We start from the raw sequence: 18,825 nt of genomic DNA, 5'->3' as shown, positions 1-18,825 counted from the left end.
TGTACCTACCTAGGTAGCCTTATACATAAACACAAGCTCTATAGACTACTCTCTCCCTTGAAAGAAAACAAGGCTGCTGGCCTTGAATGATACATGATTGTGGCAAACTTTTGTAAAGCAGCAGAACATGTGTCTGAGAAGCATCTGCATGCATGCATGTGCGCGTGAGTTAAAAAGCCAGGAGTCTTAATGCCCATGCTGTTTAAAATATCAGCTTATGTGACACTCAGGATGGACTAAAAAAAGTCCCAAAAGATAAGCCCAACCTTTGCATTCTTTGCTGTCAATGCAGGGCTGCTGGGAAAAGGAAATAGCACACTACTGGCAGACAGCCAATGCTCTGCCATGGAGGAGGGATCATGTCATGCTTACCTCTTGCCTGCCGTTGTGAGGAGTTAATCATAGGATTATTGCTGGCCCTGAGTTGATGCAGTCAGATGTAGAAGAAAAATGATTGGGAAAAGGAACAGAACCGGAAGAAGCCATCAGAGCAGTATCAGAATGATAAGACACAGTTTGCTCTTTGCACCAGTTACCTTAGCAACCACGTCCCTCTGCTCTATGATGATACTGTGTGATGGCTTTAGAAAGACAGATCTGCAGCATTTATGTGATCTGAACTGAATTGCCCAGATTTGGCTACATCATTGAAAGCAGTCTAATCAGGTGCCACTCATAGAATTCCTGAATGTTGTAGTAGTAGTTGTCGCTGTTGTTGGGATTGAGCAGGCCTTGAATTCAGCAGGAGCTCACAGGAGCAGAGCTCCTGAACCTTTCTGATACCCCCACCTACCTAACTTGTCCATTGAATAGTAGGTGCAGCTGCATAACAATCCTTGGATTAGGAGAGCGGTCAGCCAGCCAGCCACCAAGAGCTTTACCACACTCCCAGCAGCCCTCATTAACCCCTGGAGAAGCTTGCACCACCGTTTCTTCACTTCTTATGTGATTTTGGGCAGTTGGTGGCTTGCTGGCCTTTTGCCTGTGGGGGGTGGACAGTCAAGGAGAGCCCCAGGTGAGCGAGGCCTTCACTCAACCAGGGCTCTCTTTTCTTGTGGCAGGTTGCTTTTGGCTGGTGGGGGGTGGCATATGCTAATGAGCTCCACCACCTATTTTTCTACAAAACAACCCCTGGTAATAAGGTTCATAGACTTCCTTTGAAGAAATGATTGTACAGGATAAACAAAGTAGCCTTGGAGCAGGTAGGAATCACGTGGTCAGCCATAGTAACTCCTATCTTGACGATCTTGTTGCTTCTGTGTTATTACTTGTTGACTTCTTCAGAATGGTGCTGTGCAAAGATGGGTATTTCTGCCATAAACATCCTTTCCTTCAGGCCTCAGAGGGATACATCAGGTTGCTTAACTGGTGTTTCTGGAACCATCTCAGAGATGTCAGTGTACAGCTCATCATAACTGTTAGTAACCCCCCTTTCTCAAATAGAATGATTCTGTTTTAACAAACAACTTGGGGCTGTTAAACACTTTATTTAAACTGACACAGAAAATGAAGCATTGTAGAGCAGACATAGATGGAATGGATCTTAAAGCTCATGTAGGCCAGGTTTTTATTTGTTATCTGTGTCTTTGAGATAATCCTTGTTGTATGTATTGCTGTGATGTATATGAGGAAACTTGGGTAATATAGGAGGCCCCTAGATGATTGTACTAGAGCAAGGGAAACATTTGTTGAAATAATTTGCATTGAACATTCATTCTAGACCAGATGTCTGAAAAGGAGAAAAATAATTGGAAATGATCCATTGTCTGTATCCTGCCACTTTGCTCAGCAAAATTTGAACCCTTCCTCCAACTTAAGTGGTATAGGGTATATAGCCCCTTCTACATAATGGGTAGTGGATAGCTGTTTAGGGGAAACATATATTGGTTACTGGCAAATCTTCACCCAACCACCTTTGTCCCTGTTAACCTGCTGAGGAAAAAAAAATAGCTTATCTACCCCCATCACTGCCAATGTTTTTGCTTTTTTGTGGTAGAAGAGCAAGTTTTCTTTTTTCCCTCCAAAAGTACTGTGCAGGCACTAGCTCTGGAGCAAAGAAATGCATGTTACATATTTTAGAGGGGTTTTTTTTAAATTAAAAGAACAGAAGTTATAAACTGGGCAGCAGTGGAAGAGGCAGATATATAGCTCATTAAAAACAGCAAATCTGGGATGATGCCTGAAAAAGGGACTCAGGAAAATTATCAGGATTATTAGGAATAAAGGACTGCGTGAACAGCATACATGGAGAGGAGGGACTACTGTGTAAGCACCCTGCAAGTTTGATAACCTCTACCATACCCAGTCCAGTGGTTGCCAGCCTCCCCTTTTCATGGAAGTCCCATAAACTGGGGTGGGGTGGGAAGAGGAGATGGTAGGGTTCTAATTCCTAGCAGACTTTCCTGGAACAGGAGTGGATATGGAAATTCCTGCATGTTGGGAAGCAGTTTTAATGCAATTAACTGAAATAAAAGGAGGGGTCAGATAATGGGGCAAAGGTTTCTCTACAATAAAGAGGAGTAAAACAAAAACAGCTGTTCTGAAGCCATCAAACTATGCTCATTAAATCCCATCTGAAGCTAATGGGTTTTGGGGAATTAATTGTGGATGCTGCCTGGAAAGATATTGAAGCCTATGAAACTCTGCTTTGTGCAGAGAGTACCCCAAGCCCTGCCTTGCCAATAGCTTGTATTTTTTTCCTTGCAATGTGTATGCTGCAAACATTATGTGTATGGGTGGGTGCATAGTGTAATACAGTTGGCCCAGGTTTCAACTTCAGTGTTTCTTGCTGTTATATGTGCTGGGGATAGAATCCTTCCAGCACTCTTCAGTGATTTACTGTGAAAGAGATACTGGCAAAACAAAGATGCTGAATACTCTTTGCTAGCAGGGGTGTACTGGGAGGAAAAAAACACAGCCCTGGGGTAGGTTCTCACCCACTGCCTACCCAGGCCCCACAACCACAGAGGAGGGAGAGAAAAAGCCTGCCCACCAGCCCTGTACCTCCCACAGTTCAACTGGGCAGCTGATGCCCTGTCTAGCTAGGGCATGGTCATCTATATGCTGTGCCTGACAGTCCCGTAGCCAGAAAATTTTGGGTGGAGGGGTCCAGGAGCTAAAAAATTTGGTGGGGAGGCCACGGGGCTTGGCTGCCCAGCCCCAGCTCTCTCTGGCACTCTCTCTCTGGCTGTTGCTCTCTCACTCTCCCTAATCGGTGTTGCTCTCTCGGTGCCACTCTCTCACTATCCCCCCCTCTTGCTGCTATGTTCTCTCTCGCTGCCATTCTCCCCCTTGCTGTCGCTCTCTTGGTCTTGTGCTCTCTCTCACACTTTTGCTGTCGCTCTCTCATCTTGCACTGTCTCTCCCCCTTGCTGCCCTTCTCTCTCTGCTGCTGTCCCGCTCTCCCCCTCGCTGCCCTCCTCTGCCATTTTCCCGTTCTCTCTCTCGCTGTCCCCCTTTTTCTCTCTCTGCCGCTCTCCCCCTCACTGCCGTCTCTGCTGCTCTCCCACTCTCCCCCTCACTGTCCCCTCTCTGCCGCTCTCCCTCTCTTTCTCTGCTGCTCCACCCCTCACTGCTCCCCCTCTCTCTGCCACTCTCCCGTTCTCTCTCTCACTGCTTCTCTCTCTCTCACTGCTGCTTTCCCCCTTGCTACCATTCTCTCTCACTCACTGTAGCTCTCTCGTCTTGCGCTCTCTCACTACTCTCTCATGTGCTCTCTCCCTTTTACGCAGGTTCTGGAGGCCCTCCAATGGAAGCCCTACATAGGGAAGGGTTTTTTTTCCCAAACTGCCCCCCCCCCCAGCTACGGGCCTGTGGGTACATCTTCATACAGCCTGCTCAAGCCAGGAGCCACCTTTACTGGGCCATGTATAATCCTCCTGGTGTTGTAGAGTTGCCTGCTCTGGGTTGGGGAAATGCCTGAAGATTTGGAGGGCAGAGCCTGCAGAGGGTGGGGTTTGGGGAAGGGAGGTACCTCAGTAGGGTATAATGCCATAGAGCCCATTCTCTTCAGTAAGGTTCTGGCTGGGAGTGTCTGATGCCAACAATTCACAAGACTCAGCAGCCAAGGATTCAGCTCAGTCTGCTCATATGGAAAAGAAGCTGTTATGATTTGCAAATTGCAACAATTTCTTCTTAATAACTCAGGTCATAGGCTAAAAGGCCTTGTAAGAACCAATGATAGCTAGCATTATGTAGCTATTATGAAGGTATACTCAAGAATCTCTTCCTTTCCTGCTCTATCACAGTATCTAACTGGCTGTATTTATTATGTATTTTTATGTGGCTCTGTAAGTGGAAGATCTTCAGATGGAGTCAAAGTTTACATATTTTTTGTATGAGGCCTAGAGATATCCTGGAATTACAGCTGATCTCCAAATGACAGAGATCAGTTCCCCTGGAGAAAATGGCTGTTTTGGAGGGTGGACTCTATGACATTATACCCTACTGAGGTCCCACCCCTCCATACATCATGCCTTCCTAGGGTTGCCAAATCCAATTCAAGAAATATCTGGGGACTTTGGGGGTGGAGCCAGGAGACTTTGTGGGTGGAGCCAGGAGACATTAGGGGTGGAGCCAAGATCAAGGCTGTGACAAGCGTCACTGAACTCCAAAGGGAGTTCTGGCCATCACATTTAAAGGGACAGCACACCTTTTCAATTCCTTCCTTCCATAGGAAATAATGAAGGATAGGGGCACCTTCTTTTGGGGCTCATAGAATTGGACCTCCTGGTGCAATCTTTTTGAAACTTGGGGGGTATTTTGGGGAGAGGTACTAGAAGCTATACTGAAAATTTGGTGCCTCTACCCCAAAACACCCCCCCCAGAGCCCCAGATACCCACGGATCAATTCTCCATGATTTTCTATGGGAATAAATCTCCATAGGGAATAATAGAGTTCCCGGCAGACATTTCCCTCCCCTCCCCCCGCTTTCTAACGACCCTGAAGCGGGGGGAGGGCCTCCAAACCGGGGGATCCCCTGCCCCCACCTGGGGATTGGCAACCCTATGCCTTCCCCAGGTTCCATCCCCTAATCACCAGGAATTTCCCAACCCATTGGCAACCTTGCCTTTTACCCTGGGTTCAATTGGCCCATGGTGGGGGCAGGTCATCTGCCCACCAGGAAATATCCTGGTGGCTATAATGACCAGTTGCATGTTAAGAGCTTTGAACACTTAGGAACAGGCAATGTCTAATTAGGATCAGTTTAATTGTATTATACAATAAGCAAAGCATGAGAATTCACCTAATGCTCTTTAGGTAAAAAGAATGAAGGAGAAACTAAAATACTTACTTGTCTGTACATAGGTATAAAAATAGCCAAGTAGTCCTCTATCTTGTTTTCACACATTTATGCCTGACACTAACCAAAGGGTAATTTAAAATTTTCCTGCTTCTCCTGAAACAAACAAATCCAGTCACACTTCTGATTCCTCACAGAGTGCTCCTTGTTTTGGTTATAGACCATGCTGCTCTGGGCATGGAGTCCATTGGGGGCTGTTCCAACATTTACATAATTTTGTATTAATTTTTTAGTTCCAAATCTCATAGTAACTATACCAGCCAGTTATAGGGCTGAAGATATTTGACAAATAGTACTTTCTGTGTTATTACCAGATGTGATAGAAACATTTTATGCTATGCAATTTTTAACTTCTGTGTTATTCTATATTATTGTTATTGATCACCCTATCCCCCTCACACATACATATGCAGAGGAGCCATAAACATTTTAATCTTAATAACAACCAGCTTGTAGCCTTTAGGGATTTCTGAGACTTCATTTTCAGTAGGGAGGGTCTGTTTTGAATGCTTCAGATCTGCAGTAAAGGCCAAATTGATGTATTTGTTGGGGGGGAACAGGTAGGCTCAAATGAATGCAAATAAAAAGGATGGAAAGAGCTTGTTACTTGTGGGAAAGAAAACTCTCATATGCATTGGAGAGTGCATGCTTCCTAGTCTGGTATTTTCTTATCTAAGCATTTCCTCACCGGATGGCTAAGTCCAGGCCTCAGATTCAGTGGGAGCTCACAGGAGTACAGCTCCTGAACCTTTCTGAGAGTTTCTCCTCCTCTTCTTGAGAGTTCCACCTCCTTGCCCATTGAATAGTATGTGCAGCTGCATAACAATCCCTGGATGAGCTCCACCACCTATTTTTCTACAAAATGACCCCTGGTTAAGTCTATCCAGTACTTTCCCATCAAAAATCTACTGTTCATGTGGTCATCTGACAGTGTTTTCTCTGAATGGAATCCATCCTCCTTTCTCTTCTCTGCAATTTATTTATTGTTTTATGATTCTTAAATTCTGCTCTCTTTTGAAAGCTCCAAATGGCTAATGGGGATCAGTAGTGATGGGGATCTTCACATACCCCTTGTATGTCACTGGTCCAGTTGTCTCTTTGGGGATCTATGTGGTATGGTTCATTGCTTTTCTTTCATCTGTCTGGTCTGAAGAGGGAATCCTGACCAGAGTTATGCCCTTCCAGGCAGGAGATATGTGGTACTGATATAGTGCAGGTGGATGTGGAGGTTTAGACAAGGTGAGATTTTGAAATATTTTTCTGGGGTTGACTTTTAGGAGAGGGAAAGGATGGGGAAGGAGTTCTCTGCATAGTAGACAACCTATTGCAGAAGGCAAAGCAAAGAGAGCATTACAAACTCCCAGAGGTCACCAACTGCAGTGGTTCTTACTTAGTGCAGTTTTTGGGGAGCCCAATATGGGCATCAGAGGCGCGGTCTTTAGCCAGGGTGAGGGAGAGCACACAGCTGCAGCCCCTCTGACTGTTGCCTTCTCGTTTTCATTCCAGTTACTACCTTGATGGCCGAGTGGCCAAGGTGACGGACTTCCTGAAAACACGCCTGTTAGACACACTCTCTGACCAGATCAGGAAAATCCAGAAAGTGAGTGAGTGAGAGGGATGACTGGGGCAAGAGGGCAGCATGTCTCCAAGGGTGGGAAGCTTGCAACTTCTCTGCAGTATGGTACCTGAACAGCCTATGTCCAGAGCTAGGAAGATCTAGTGGGGATTCTTCTCTGACCTTGTTGTTCTTGGGCCTTGCAGATCCCACTTCTTAGGCTAAGAAATGCTGAACGAGGTGGGGAGCAGGTAATAAAGGTTCTCAGGAAGTGTCCTATATGCAGTGACAGCAAAAGTCTGCTGAGCCCAGTACTCAGGGGAACACTGGGAATAGCTACTCTGGATTGAGACAAGCTGTAGAAGGGGCAGGAAACACTGCAGAATGTGGAAGTGCCTATAGAATAAGATCAGCAGGGATAAAGAGGGGTCTGTAGAGAACAAAGGAGTAAGATGGAGACTTTCCTGGCCACCATCCACCATGGGAAATATGGTTCTTCTCTGTGGAACTCTGAAATATTTGATCCATTGTTGACTAGAAATGTTGGTTCATCAAAAGAGATTTGTTTCATGAGCTGCCAGTGTTTCATCTTGTTTTGGGGTAATATTTTCATGTGGGCTACTGAGCAGATCCCAATAGGAATCCATTACTCTGTTTGAGAGGCAAGAAGTCCATTGACTCAAGCACAAGTATTGGGACATTTGCCACTAAGTAAATCAATGAGCCCCTTTCTCCCCTCATTTCACTGCTTCAAGATACTGCTTCCAGGTAATTAAGCCTGCTTTGGCTAATGGCCAGACCTTCCAGGCACTGTGTCAGCTGTTCTGCACAGAGGCAGAAGGGGCTGTATACTGGCATCCTTAATGTCCTTGTGCTCACTGATGCGCTTTTGTTTGCTGGCGCCGTCTTGTCCTGGCTTGTTTGTGCTGCCAAAGTTGGTCTCATGTTACAATGGCATTTCCCAGGCTGGGAATGCTGATGCCACACTCACCTCTCTATTTCACTACTGCAAGTATATAGGCATCTTCAGGTACTAAGGCCAGCTTGTGTCTTGGAATCTGGGCATTGTGGGAAAGCACTGGCTGCTCCAAGATTAGCATGGCGCTGTTTTATGTCCCAGATCACATGACTGTTCATTATAGGCTCTGTTATGGCTACAATAAAAGATTGCTTCATAGTTGTTACTAACGTATTGCAACATTTACTTTTGATAACTAATTAGCCGGGGTCACACTCATGTAGACTTCTCACAACCACTGAAGCTGGTCTAATCAGCATTTTTAATTCTTACTTGGCTGTTACTATTTTAGTTATGTCAAGGCCACTTTGCATATCACATCTGTAAATGCATCAAAGAGTTGCAGCTAATCCCAGCTCATTGGCATATGCACTTGCATCATGCATGCAGTGGAAGACACATCTATTCTACGCACATGTTCCATGTTTAAAAAGCAGCGTGTACAGCAGCCCTCAGCTTTACTGCTTGGCAACGGACAACCTTCAGTGCTCAGACTTGTAAAGAAGTTACAGTTAACTTTCCAAAGTGACAGTGATGGCAAATTTGCACGTGTGCCTTAACTATTCTGCCATAAAACCTTACTATGCATCCTTTGTTTTGAGAGAGGGTGAATGATAGCCCAGTCATGGTGACTCTGGCAGGATTTCCCTGTGGCCACATGGCACGCCTGCCTATTGCAAGGTAGCTGAGAAAACATTGGAATCAGGAGGGATCTTCCCCATTGCAAATGGGACATGGATCCAGAAAAGGTGCATTTCCTATATCAGTCGGTTAGGGCACGTTTTCTTCTTCTGCAAGGAGACAGGGAGCCCCGTGGCACAGGGTGGTAAAGCTGCAGTACTGCAGTTGGAGCTCTCTGCTCATTACCTGAATTTGATCCTGGCAGAAGCTGGGTTCAGGTAGCCGGCCCAAGGTTGATTCAGCCTTCCATCCTTCTGAGGTCGGTAAAATGAGTATCCAGCTTGCTGGGGGGAAAGTGTAGATGACAGGAAGGCAATGGTAAACCACCTTGTAAAAAGTCTGCTGTGATGCGACGTCACCCCAGACTTGGAAATGACTGGTGCCTGCACAGGGGACTACCTTTACCTTTAAGGAGACAGGACTTTGAAGGGATGAATACCCCCCCCCATTGTCAGTGCAGAGGAAACATAAAGCATTTAAATTGTAATCCTCAGGAGGCACAGAACTAAAAGGAATAGTGCCTTGGGCACTTCAGGGGTGTGGCTGACCAAAATAAATCAAACTGCTGTATCTGTTGGAGAAGGAAGTTAAATGCAAGCCCAGGAAGTAGGGAAAGCTGAATTGGTGCAAGGAAATGGGTGATGATAGGAATGCTCCTTTTCAGCTTCAGATCTTTTCTATCTTGTATTTGACTGCATTTTCATACCCTTTGGCATCACTAGCAAACCCAAACCAGGTCTGTTTGGGTTTACCTTTCCATTCCAAAACATTTTGTGGGTGACACCCTCCTCCCAGGTGATTTCCAACCACTTTTACCTTTTTCTTTTTGCAATAGGTTGTTAATTCACATGTGCCTGGAAAAAAGATTTGGCTGGAGGGCATCGGGGCTACCTCGGAAGGAGGCACCTCCAACCTCTCGGATTCCTATGCTGCCAGCTTCCTGTGAGTCAATGTGGTGGGTGCAGTGGCAATGTGGAGACAACAGTGCTTATCAGTAGAGGTTTTGAATGGAAGATGAGTTGCTTTATCTATTACACTGGGGTCTGGGAAGAAACTTTGAATCCAGGAATAGTGAGAGTCTGGGTTATATAGCAACTGAATTAACAGGATTGTACTGACTTCTGCATTCTGTTCTAATTGAGATGCGGGACATCCTCTGGAACATATCTGTCCTCCAGGGTACCAAGATGCCCTAGCAAGGTAGTTTTACTTTTACGCAAGCATAAGATGAAAATTACTTTTGAAACAGCTTAGAAAAAAAATTGCCCAGTTAGCTGTAATGCTGAATTTGATACCTAAATCCCAGGGGGAAGTCATTGGTAGCAGTAATTAAATTGTATTAGATTTGTGTAAGGAATTTATTCTGTTCAAAAAATAATCCTGGTGTTCTGCTAGGAAACTGGGAACCAGAAACGTGTGAACTTGGGGTGCAGGTGAAAGTAAACTAGAAGACTGTGGACTGGACTCTAGGATAGTTAGATGGATAAGGAACTGGTTGGAGAACCACACTCAAAAAGTAGTTGTCAATGGCATTTCATCTGAATGGAGGGAGGTGTCCAATGGAGTGCCACAAGGCTTGGTTCTGGGCCTAGTACTTTTCAGTATTTTTATCAGTGATCTGGATCAGGTTGTGGAGGGGCTACTCATTAAATTTTCAGATGACACCAAATTGGGAGGAGTGAACACACCAGAAGATATAGAATTCAACAAGATCTGAACACACTGGAAGAGTGGGTGGATGTGAACAAGATGCAATTTAACAAGGATAAGTGCCGAGTTCTACATCTGGATAACAAAAGTGCCAAGTTCTACATCTGGTAACAAAAATGAGCAACATGAATACTGGATGGGGGATACATTCCTGGGTACCATTGTGTCTGGACAAGATCTTGGGGTATGGGAAGATCTTGGGGTATGGGTATGGAAAGAGTGGGTGGATGTGAACAAGATGCAATTTAACAAGGATAAGTGCCGAGTTCTACATCTGGGTAACAAAAGTGCCAAGTTCTACATCTGGGTAACAAAAATGAGCAACATGAATATTGGATGGGGGATACACTTCTGGGTACCATTGTGTCTGGACAAGATCTTGGGGTATGGGTAGACCATAAGATAAATAAGCAGCCAGTGTGATGCAGTGACAAAAAAGGTGAATGCGATCTTGAGGTGTATCAATTGCAAGGTGTCACAGTCCTACTGTACATTGCATTGGTCAGGTCGCAGTTCTAGGTGCAGTTCTGTGTGCAGTTTTAGGCCTCACTTTAAAAAGGATTTGGACAAAATGGAGTGGGTGCAGAGGAGGGCGCTAGGACATACCAGAGTGGGTTCAGGGGCCTGGAGACCAAGCCTTTTGAGGAAAAGCTGAGGGACTTGGGAATGTTGAGTCTGGAGAAGAGGAGGTTGAGGGGGGACATGATGGCTCTCTGTAAGTATTTGAAGGACTGTCATGTAGCGGAGGGCAGGGAGCTGTTCTTGTTGGCAGCAGACGATAGGACCAGAGCCGGCGCGCCCATTAGGCAATATTCAGCAATTGCCTCAGGCACTGGCTCTTGAGGGGTGCATTGTTTCTGGGCATGGAGTGGTCAGAGGAACCCTTCTGGTTCCTCAGTGCTGAGAAACAACGACACTTTCAGTTCTGGATGAACTGGAGAGTGCCCAGGACTGAAAGCCCGCCTTGTTCCTTCGGCTTCAAGGGATTGGAGGATTTTCCTCCATTCCCTCAAAGCTGAAAGAGCCACGTTTCCCTCCCCTCACGTCCTCTGAGGGCGCAGGGGAAGGGAAAGGCTGACTGTTCCTTTAGATTTGAGGGATAGGAGGAGTTTGCCCCAATCCCTCAGAGCCGAAAGAGGGGCTGAGTGCCCAGCGTGATAACATCACGGTGGGCAGCGGCAAGACTTTCAGCTGTTCTTGAGGGGGAGGGAGGTGGCTTCCGAGGCTCTGGCATCTGCCGCTCCTGAACGCTGCTCGGCTTTGCTGGGCAGTGGCAGGAGCAGGACTTCCCACCGCTCTTGGGGAGGAGGGAGGCAGCCTCCGGGGCTCTGGCATCTGCCCCTCTGAATGCAGCTCAGGAGTGAGTCTTTCAGCAACTTTGGAGTGGGGGGGAGGCCCATCCCTGGCATCTGCCCCTCTGAATGCAGCTCAGGAGTGAGTCTTTCAGCAACTTTGGAGTGGGGAGGAGGCCCATCCATTGCCTGTCCCTCTCCCTCTTCTCCCACGCTGCTCATCCACTTTCAACGCAAGAGTGCAGTGTTTTAAAGGCACCCTTGGCAGCTTTCGGGTTGAAAGCAGAGGAGTGGCGCCTTTCCACGAAGGGCGCCTTCTTGAGGACCTTTAAGACAGCGCTCAAGATGACGTCACTTCTAGTGACATCATCGTGGCGTGCGCATGGAAAAAAAGGATGCCTGGGTGGGGGCACGGTGCAGGAGTCTGCCTATAGTGGCAGAACCCTTAGCACCGGCCCTGGATAGGACTCACAATAATGGGCTTAAATTAAGGGTGCAAAGGTACCTTGTGGATATTAGGAAAAATGTTTTTACAGTAAGAGTCGTTCAACAGTGGAATCAGCAACCTAGGGAGATGGTGCGCTCCCCTTCACTGGCAGTCTTTAAGCAGTGGCTGGACAAACAGTCAAAATGTAAGACAAATCCTGTCAGGAAATAGTGATAAGCTATTTGCTTAGAAGCATATTTTTTTCATCTTGCCTCTAAGAGCAAATCAATATTGTTTATCTTACGTAGTCACAAATTATCTTGTTTATATTATTGTTTGAACTGGAGAAATGTATGTGTTTTGTAGCATCAGTAATCTGCTTTCATTAAGTCTCTGACCCTCAAGGGACAGCAAAGAAACCCTTTAATTTTTTTTTTTTTTTATTACAAGGCAAGACATAACACATGGGGGTTGAAAAGCTAAATTTGACTTTTAGGTGAGGGCGGCCAAAATGGTGTGCTAAGGCAAGACAGAAGAAATTAGAAATCACTTGAATTGTGTACTTCCTTTCTTTATGAAGAGTTTGCTTATGTATGGGAGGGTTGTGTATGTGAAATCAAGTATCTTTGTGCATGTTCAGTCAGGTGTAATGTGGCAAATGGAGGGGAAGACCTCCTCTGTGAATAGCCAACATTCCCTCATTGTTTTGCCTCTTTGTGTCCTCTCCAGACAACTGTCTGTGCTGTTACTTGAGATTATGGGGGGGCATCTTCTTGGTAGAGCCCAATGAGATATGGTATTTCCCATGTGACGAAATATTTTATTATGTTCCAAAATGGATAGATTGGGGGGGATCTTCTACAACACTAAAGTCAAATAGTCCAGTAGTTGCACCTGAAAGACTAACACAATTTATTTCAACTTTCATAGAATTTTGTGTGCTACCTATTTTGCTGCTACAGACTAACAAAGCTACCCATCTGAAATTAACAACCTAAAATTCATTTGTACGGATATATGTACAGAAATGCTTTCTATGTAATATACCTCAGAAGAGAAAGCCAGACACATTGATGACAATTGCTGATTCACATGAAAATCAGTTCAGGCCATATTCCAGCATGGACAATTGCTATAGAGTAGGAAATGAATAAGAGTAAAACATGCAAATACCATTAACTCAGCCTCAGCAGCCTTGCCAGACAGACCAATATGAAACCAAGAAATGGTACTGGGACATTTATTGTCTTGGTGGGCAACATCTTGTTTGCCCCCCTCCCTCATGGGACAAAGTAGAATTTGATTTTAATGCATAGGATCAGGTGCTGCACAAACCTAACCAGTGCTCCTTTGAGTAGAAGGCTGAAGTTGACAACAGAAATTCTGGGTTCAAATTCACCTCTCAGCTACAGAGCAAATAACTGCTTCCCTGTCTCAGTTGTAGCATAAATGTAGCACATTAAAAGTGCCATGAAAATTCTTAATAAGAAATTTCCACCAAGAGCATCTGTTTACCAGAGAACTGGAAAATTTTTCAGATGGTAAAAAGTACTGGACAATTAAACAAGTTGCCCAGAAGTTGTGGAATTTCCTTCCCTGGTCTGTTTTTTAGGAGAAATTAGATGACTAGTTAACAAGATCTAGGGAACACAGTGCCTGTTAAAGAGACTGGATTTAATTTCCATCTCTGTGATTTCATCACATTTAATGACTGTTCCTTCCAAAACAAAGACCAGTAAAGTGCATTCAGTACATAGCCTGGCTGAACGAGGGACAACGATTATCCAAAGCTATGTATTTGGGATTATATACAAGTATGGGGGACTGTGGCACAAATTTCATTTTATAAGGATCTCACTTTTCTTTTCAAAAAAGAATAAAGTGTCAGCTCCTGGCCCTTGAAATTGCCAGAGATATTCTTGAAAGTATATGTGGGAATTCATGCTAGAATCCATGATGTCAGATAAATCACTAAGATTTCTGGTGACTTCAGTGCTCTATCACAACTCCTTGCCTCTCTCAATAATTTACAGAAGCATAAATGATTCAAAACAAAGAAAATATATGTTAACTTTATTGCATAATGTATATAGGTCATATAATCCAGTTTTCCATTTTCCAGAATTTGGAACACATGGTATAACAATTAAACAAAGGGCTCACAGATCTCCAAATATCTTGATGTTTCCTTTCCTTTCCTTCCTACCCTCACCCCCCATTCTTGTCTTTGCTCATTAGATGCACAGTGAACTGCAGTTATTTCCCTTCTGAAAGTATTATGAATTTGGGAGGTTTCACACGTTAGCACACCCAGGAGACTGGGCTTTGGCATCTCACAACAGCTCGCCTTGAAAGCTCACTTAGGAAATGAATCTCTCTTCCTCTTGGTAGGGAGAGGTGATGTCATAGGCTACGGGTCTGCAAGGTGGGGAGTTAATGGGGGGAGGGAAGACCCGTCTTGGCTGTTTTTCATACATTATAGCAAAGAAGAAGAGAATCACCTGGGACATATCCAGACGATTGAGCTAATGTTACTGAATCCCTAAAAAGAGAATTTGGAGTCCCATAAGATGGAGTCAGTTTCATCCACAAAAATTAGTGCAGAACTCCTTCTCCTCTCACAATTAAATTCATTTATGAATTCTAGTGAAATTTTGATTATTATTTTTTTAAATTTTGAATCCATATTGGGTTACAACATGTTTGGGTCATTCCATGGCAATTAATATTATATTTGCACTAATGCAATCAAACATTTTGCAGTCTAACTTATATATAATAATTATTTGGTTGAGCAAGGTAAAGAGCATATACATCCTTTCCACTGTAATAACATGACCATAAAATTATGAGAATTAGCAGAAGCTGGAGAAGATGCACAGTAATCCAGGTCACCGAGGGTTTCAGTATTATTCAAAAAGGCAACTCTGTTGACTAGCTGCTCATCTATGTATTTTCTGTTGTGTTTGAATTCCTCAAAACATTTTTTAAAATAAATGCATGCCTTAGAGCCTGGATGAATCACAACTCCTGGGAAGGAAGGGGTGTTCATTTGGATTTATGGAGACCCTTCAAAGATTAAATGAAGATGTGATTGATGATCTATGATGGAAGTGTAGAACCTTGTGTGTGAAGCAACTGCTACTTTTTATGAGGACAAATTGTCAAGATGGCTGCTTTTTCTTTTCAGCTGACAGAATTTATTTGGGCATTGCTGTCCTCAGTATTCTGTATCTACATGCAACATCACACTATTCACACCTGCTCAGAAAGAATTAGAATTACTTCTAAGTAGTGGGGCTTACTTCCAAGTAAATGTGGATGGTATTGCACTAGTGCAATTCAACACTATATGTGTTTTCTAGAGAGTAAGTCCACCTTGTTCCAGTGAGATTTATTTCTTCCTAAGTATGCATACTACAGCAGTTTAGAGTTAGAATAAATTAATTACATGGAATGATCCTGTAGTACTGTATTGTTGTGCAATCACTTTGCTTCTCTGTAACCTCTGGGACCAAAGTCATGGAATTGGTTTTTTGGCTATCACTGAAGACTTCAGCTGGGATCTATATAACTGTGTGCCATAATTCCAACAGAGCCTTTAATGGAAGAGGGGGAAATATATAGAATTAACTTTGTTCCCAAAAGTAAATTTCACCAGACATTTTCACAATATTGTATCATGTTAACATCTAGAAAAATATTTGTTTTTCTGTTGCTATAAAGCTGGAGGACTTACCACAGTACAGCAGAATAACGAAGTCAGTTGGCAGTTTCACACACACTAAACAATGCACTTTCAATCCACTTTCAGTGCACATTTATTTATTTTATTTATTTCTATTTGTATCCCGCCCTCCCCAAGAACAGGCTCAGGGTGGCTAACAAGCAAAAAGTGGCATCATAAAACACAATAATCTAAAACAATATCAGTATAAGACATATTGGACAATATTAAAACCACAGTATATAAAATTAACAGCTTTGGTGCTATTTCTGCTGATATATAGTGTATATATGTGTGAAATGGCAAAATCCACTTGCAAATGGTTGCTGAAGTTGGTTGAAACTGAAATATCACAGTGTGATGCAGTCTAGTGTGTAGAGTATTGGATGTGGACAGGAGAGTTAAAGGGTTAGTGACATTGTTCACTTAGGCCAGTCACTATCAGCTGCCTCACAAGGCTGCTGTAAGAACAAAATGGCGTGGGTTATATACAGGGCTTTTTTGCAGAAAAAGCCCAGCAGGAACACATTTGCACTAGGCCACACCCCTGACACTAAGCCAGCTGGAACTGCATTCCTGTGTGTTCCTGCTCACAAAAAGCCCTGGTTATATATGTTTCTCTAAACTAGTGCCCAGTTTGAGAGATCTGCTGTAACACATCAGTTGCTTTGGAAGGTGGCAACAGTTTCCCAGTCTTGACATCCTACTTAAAGAATCTTCTGGCATGAGGGTGCAGGCTGAAGAGCCACAACCTGTTCTTCTCTGTGAAACATGAATAGTAAGTCCTCTGCTTACTTGCCAGGTGGCTGAACTCTCTTGGAATGCTGGCCAGCCAGGGCATTGATGTCGTGATGCGTCACTCATTTTTTGACCATGGGCACAACCATCTTGTGGACCAGAACTTCAACCCACTGCCGGTAGGTGCATCCTCTGAACTTGCCCTATCAACAGCCCTCCTGATCTTGCTGATTTCTGCCCTTTGAGGCTGTTGGGCTTTCCTCCCATTGTCATAGATATGTGTAATGTGACAAGTGGCCTTTCTTCCTCCCTCGTAAATATCTTTCCCGTGTCCCATTCTGTATGCCATTTCTATACCAGGCTTGCATTTCTGCTCTTTCCTGTTAGATTTGTGGCATCACCCCTCTCCCTTTCTTTGGTTTTCCTACTTGTTCTGCCCCACCCATCACTCTGAATCTCTGCTCTGTCAGGCCAGGGTGGGCTGGCTACCCCCTTTCACTTCTCAAAGCAGCACTTTCTGTTTCTTCCTTAGATCCTCTTGTAGTGTCTGTACCATATCCCCCATCTCCCTTTCCTGTTACCAGTTAGTAAATCAGGGGATTTGTGTTTGACTTCTGTGCCCTTGACCTGTTCCTCAGACTCTTGGCTGCTCCACAAGAAAAAAAATTCTATGCACAGCTGAAAATCTGCTGCTCCTTGTGGCCTGTTTGAACTCTGCTTGAAAATACATTTTTCCAGATTGGTTTCTTTCAGTGCTAATAGGAGACATTAGTTAATGTCAAACAAAACATGTTGAAAGCAGATGGGGCAGGGTTACCTCTGGAGTTGGAACTTTGTCCATAGTGAGAGTCTCTATGGGACCCTCTTGGGGTGTGCAAGAGCAAGAAAAGTCAGGGGGGCACACAAGCTAAGGCACCAAAAAAGGGGAGGGCAATGGAGGATTCCTGAAAACATGCTGCAGAAACAGCACCAAACTAGAGACAACCAGCTCCTTAGGGAAAGACTAAAAAAGCCAGGGAAATGGGGCTGAATGAAGTTTAGATTTATAGGAATGAAGGTGAAAGGAGTTCACAGCTCCACGCAGCAGGGCAGTTCCCTCCCATTTAATGCAAACCCGTTCATTTGTAGCTCTTCAAAAAGGCTGAGGGGGTTTGCTGTTCCAAGTACGCAAGGCTCTAATAAGGAAACCGTATGTAAAAGGTCTTTAAAAGTAGCAGGTTTTCTTTTCATCTTTTTTCAGTCTAATAAATTCTACACCTTGCAAGTGGAACTTTTGGCAGCGCTGAGAAGCTCTGGATCTCCCTGGCCAAGAATTTACAAGCCTGGTCCAGGGTACCAATCTGAGAGACACTGCCAGCAGGCCCCTGGAATGTAGACTGGAGATCTGGGAAGCAGAAGGGCAGCCACAAAAGCTGAGCCCTGCCTGTAATGAGCTGTGGATTCTGCATTCTTCTGCAGCTAGTCGCTAGGAGACCTGATACTAAGTGAACAGGCTTCTACAGTTGTCTCCCAGCTAATCAGCTGTTGGTTCAGGCTTCTATTGCTGCACATCTTGATGCATCAGGAAAACATTTGGAATATTTTTGCATTGTTTCTTAGTGCGCTTAGTGGTTCCATAACATGTGGCTCCATACATGTGTGATCTGGGGTTCCTTAGATGCAAGCTATTCTGGATTCCAACGCTGTTTCTGCCCTGGAAAGATAGATGGGAAGGAGAGGAGAGGAGCACATTTGGATGCTTCCCAATTCCAAGAATTCTTTCCCTAGGCCTTTATCCAGAAAGGCCTGCAATTACACAGGTATTAAGTGATGGTGGGGAGAGGAACTGGGAGAAACCCATGCCAATGGGATCGGAGGACACATGGAAAACTACATGTGCTAAATGGTCCCAAACTAAACTACCCGCACACTGCCAACTAGCCACCAAAGTACTCATCTTTGACTTGCTGCTATGGCAGGGTGGCTGACAGCATCAGGACCTAAGGGTGCAAGGCATACAAGAGAGCTTCTCATGCAACTTACAACCATTTCAAACTAACTGATCCTTTTAAGGGGGAACTTTTCTATCTTTCCTGTACATTAAGCTGAATCCATTGCACTTTAGAGCAAATGTCTTGTTTATTCTCCAGTCTCCCATTCCATTTTAGTCTATGTCTTTCCTCCTGACCAGAGCAAGTGAGGGAAACTGGGGAGGGTTTATGCATCTACAACGGCAGGGCTCAGCAAGGCCAGACTGAACGTGGTGTGAGGTGTGGCGGCTGCTCTTTTCCCGTGGGAGCTATCAGTGAGATGAAAGCAGTTGCTTGGGCCTATGCAGAGCTGCTAGGATGTGAAACTGAATCCTCCCACCTCCTTCCAGTGACAAAGACTTTTC

The 18,825-nt window shown here is 44.5% G+C and overlaps 1 protein-coding gene across 1 annotated transcript in view; it reads left to right on the top strand.

Moving 5' to 3' along the window:
• HPSE2 (heparanase 2 (inactive)) overlaps positions 1-18,825 on the top strand; it is a 234,123-nt gene that overhangs the window by 205,309 nt on the left and 9,989 nt on the right. The window contains exons 7-9 of the mRNA XM_060241861.1: positions 6,810-6,903; positions 9,393-9,499; positions 16,516-16,630. Of these exons, the coding sequence (XP_060097844.1) occupies positions 6,810-6,903; positions 9,393-9,499; positions 16,516-16,630 (316 nt within the window). The remainder of the gene's footprint in view (positions 1-6,809; positions 6,904-9,392; positions 9,500-16,515; positions 16,631-18,825) is intronic.

Source organism: Heteronotia binoei, chromosome 6, assembly GCF_032191835.1.
Source record: "Heteronotia binoei isolate CCM8104 ecotype False Entrance Well chromosome 6, APGP_CSIRO_Hbin_v1, whole genome shotgun sequence".
Lineage (NCBI taxonomy): Eukaryota > Metazoa > Chordata > Lepidosauria > Squamata > Gekkonidae > Heteronotia > Heteronotia binoei.
Note: the sequence above shows the minus strand (reverse complement) of the source record. Positions and strands in the feature narration are given on the sequence as shown.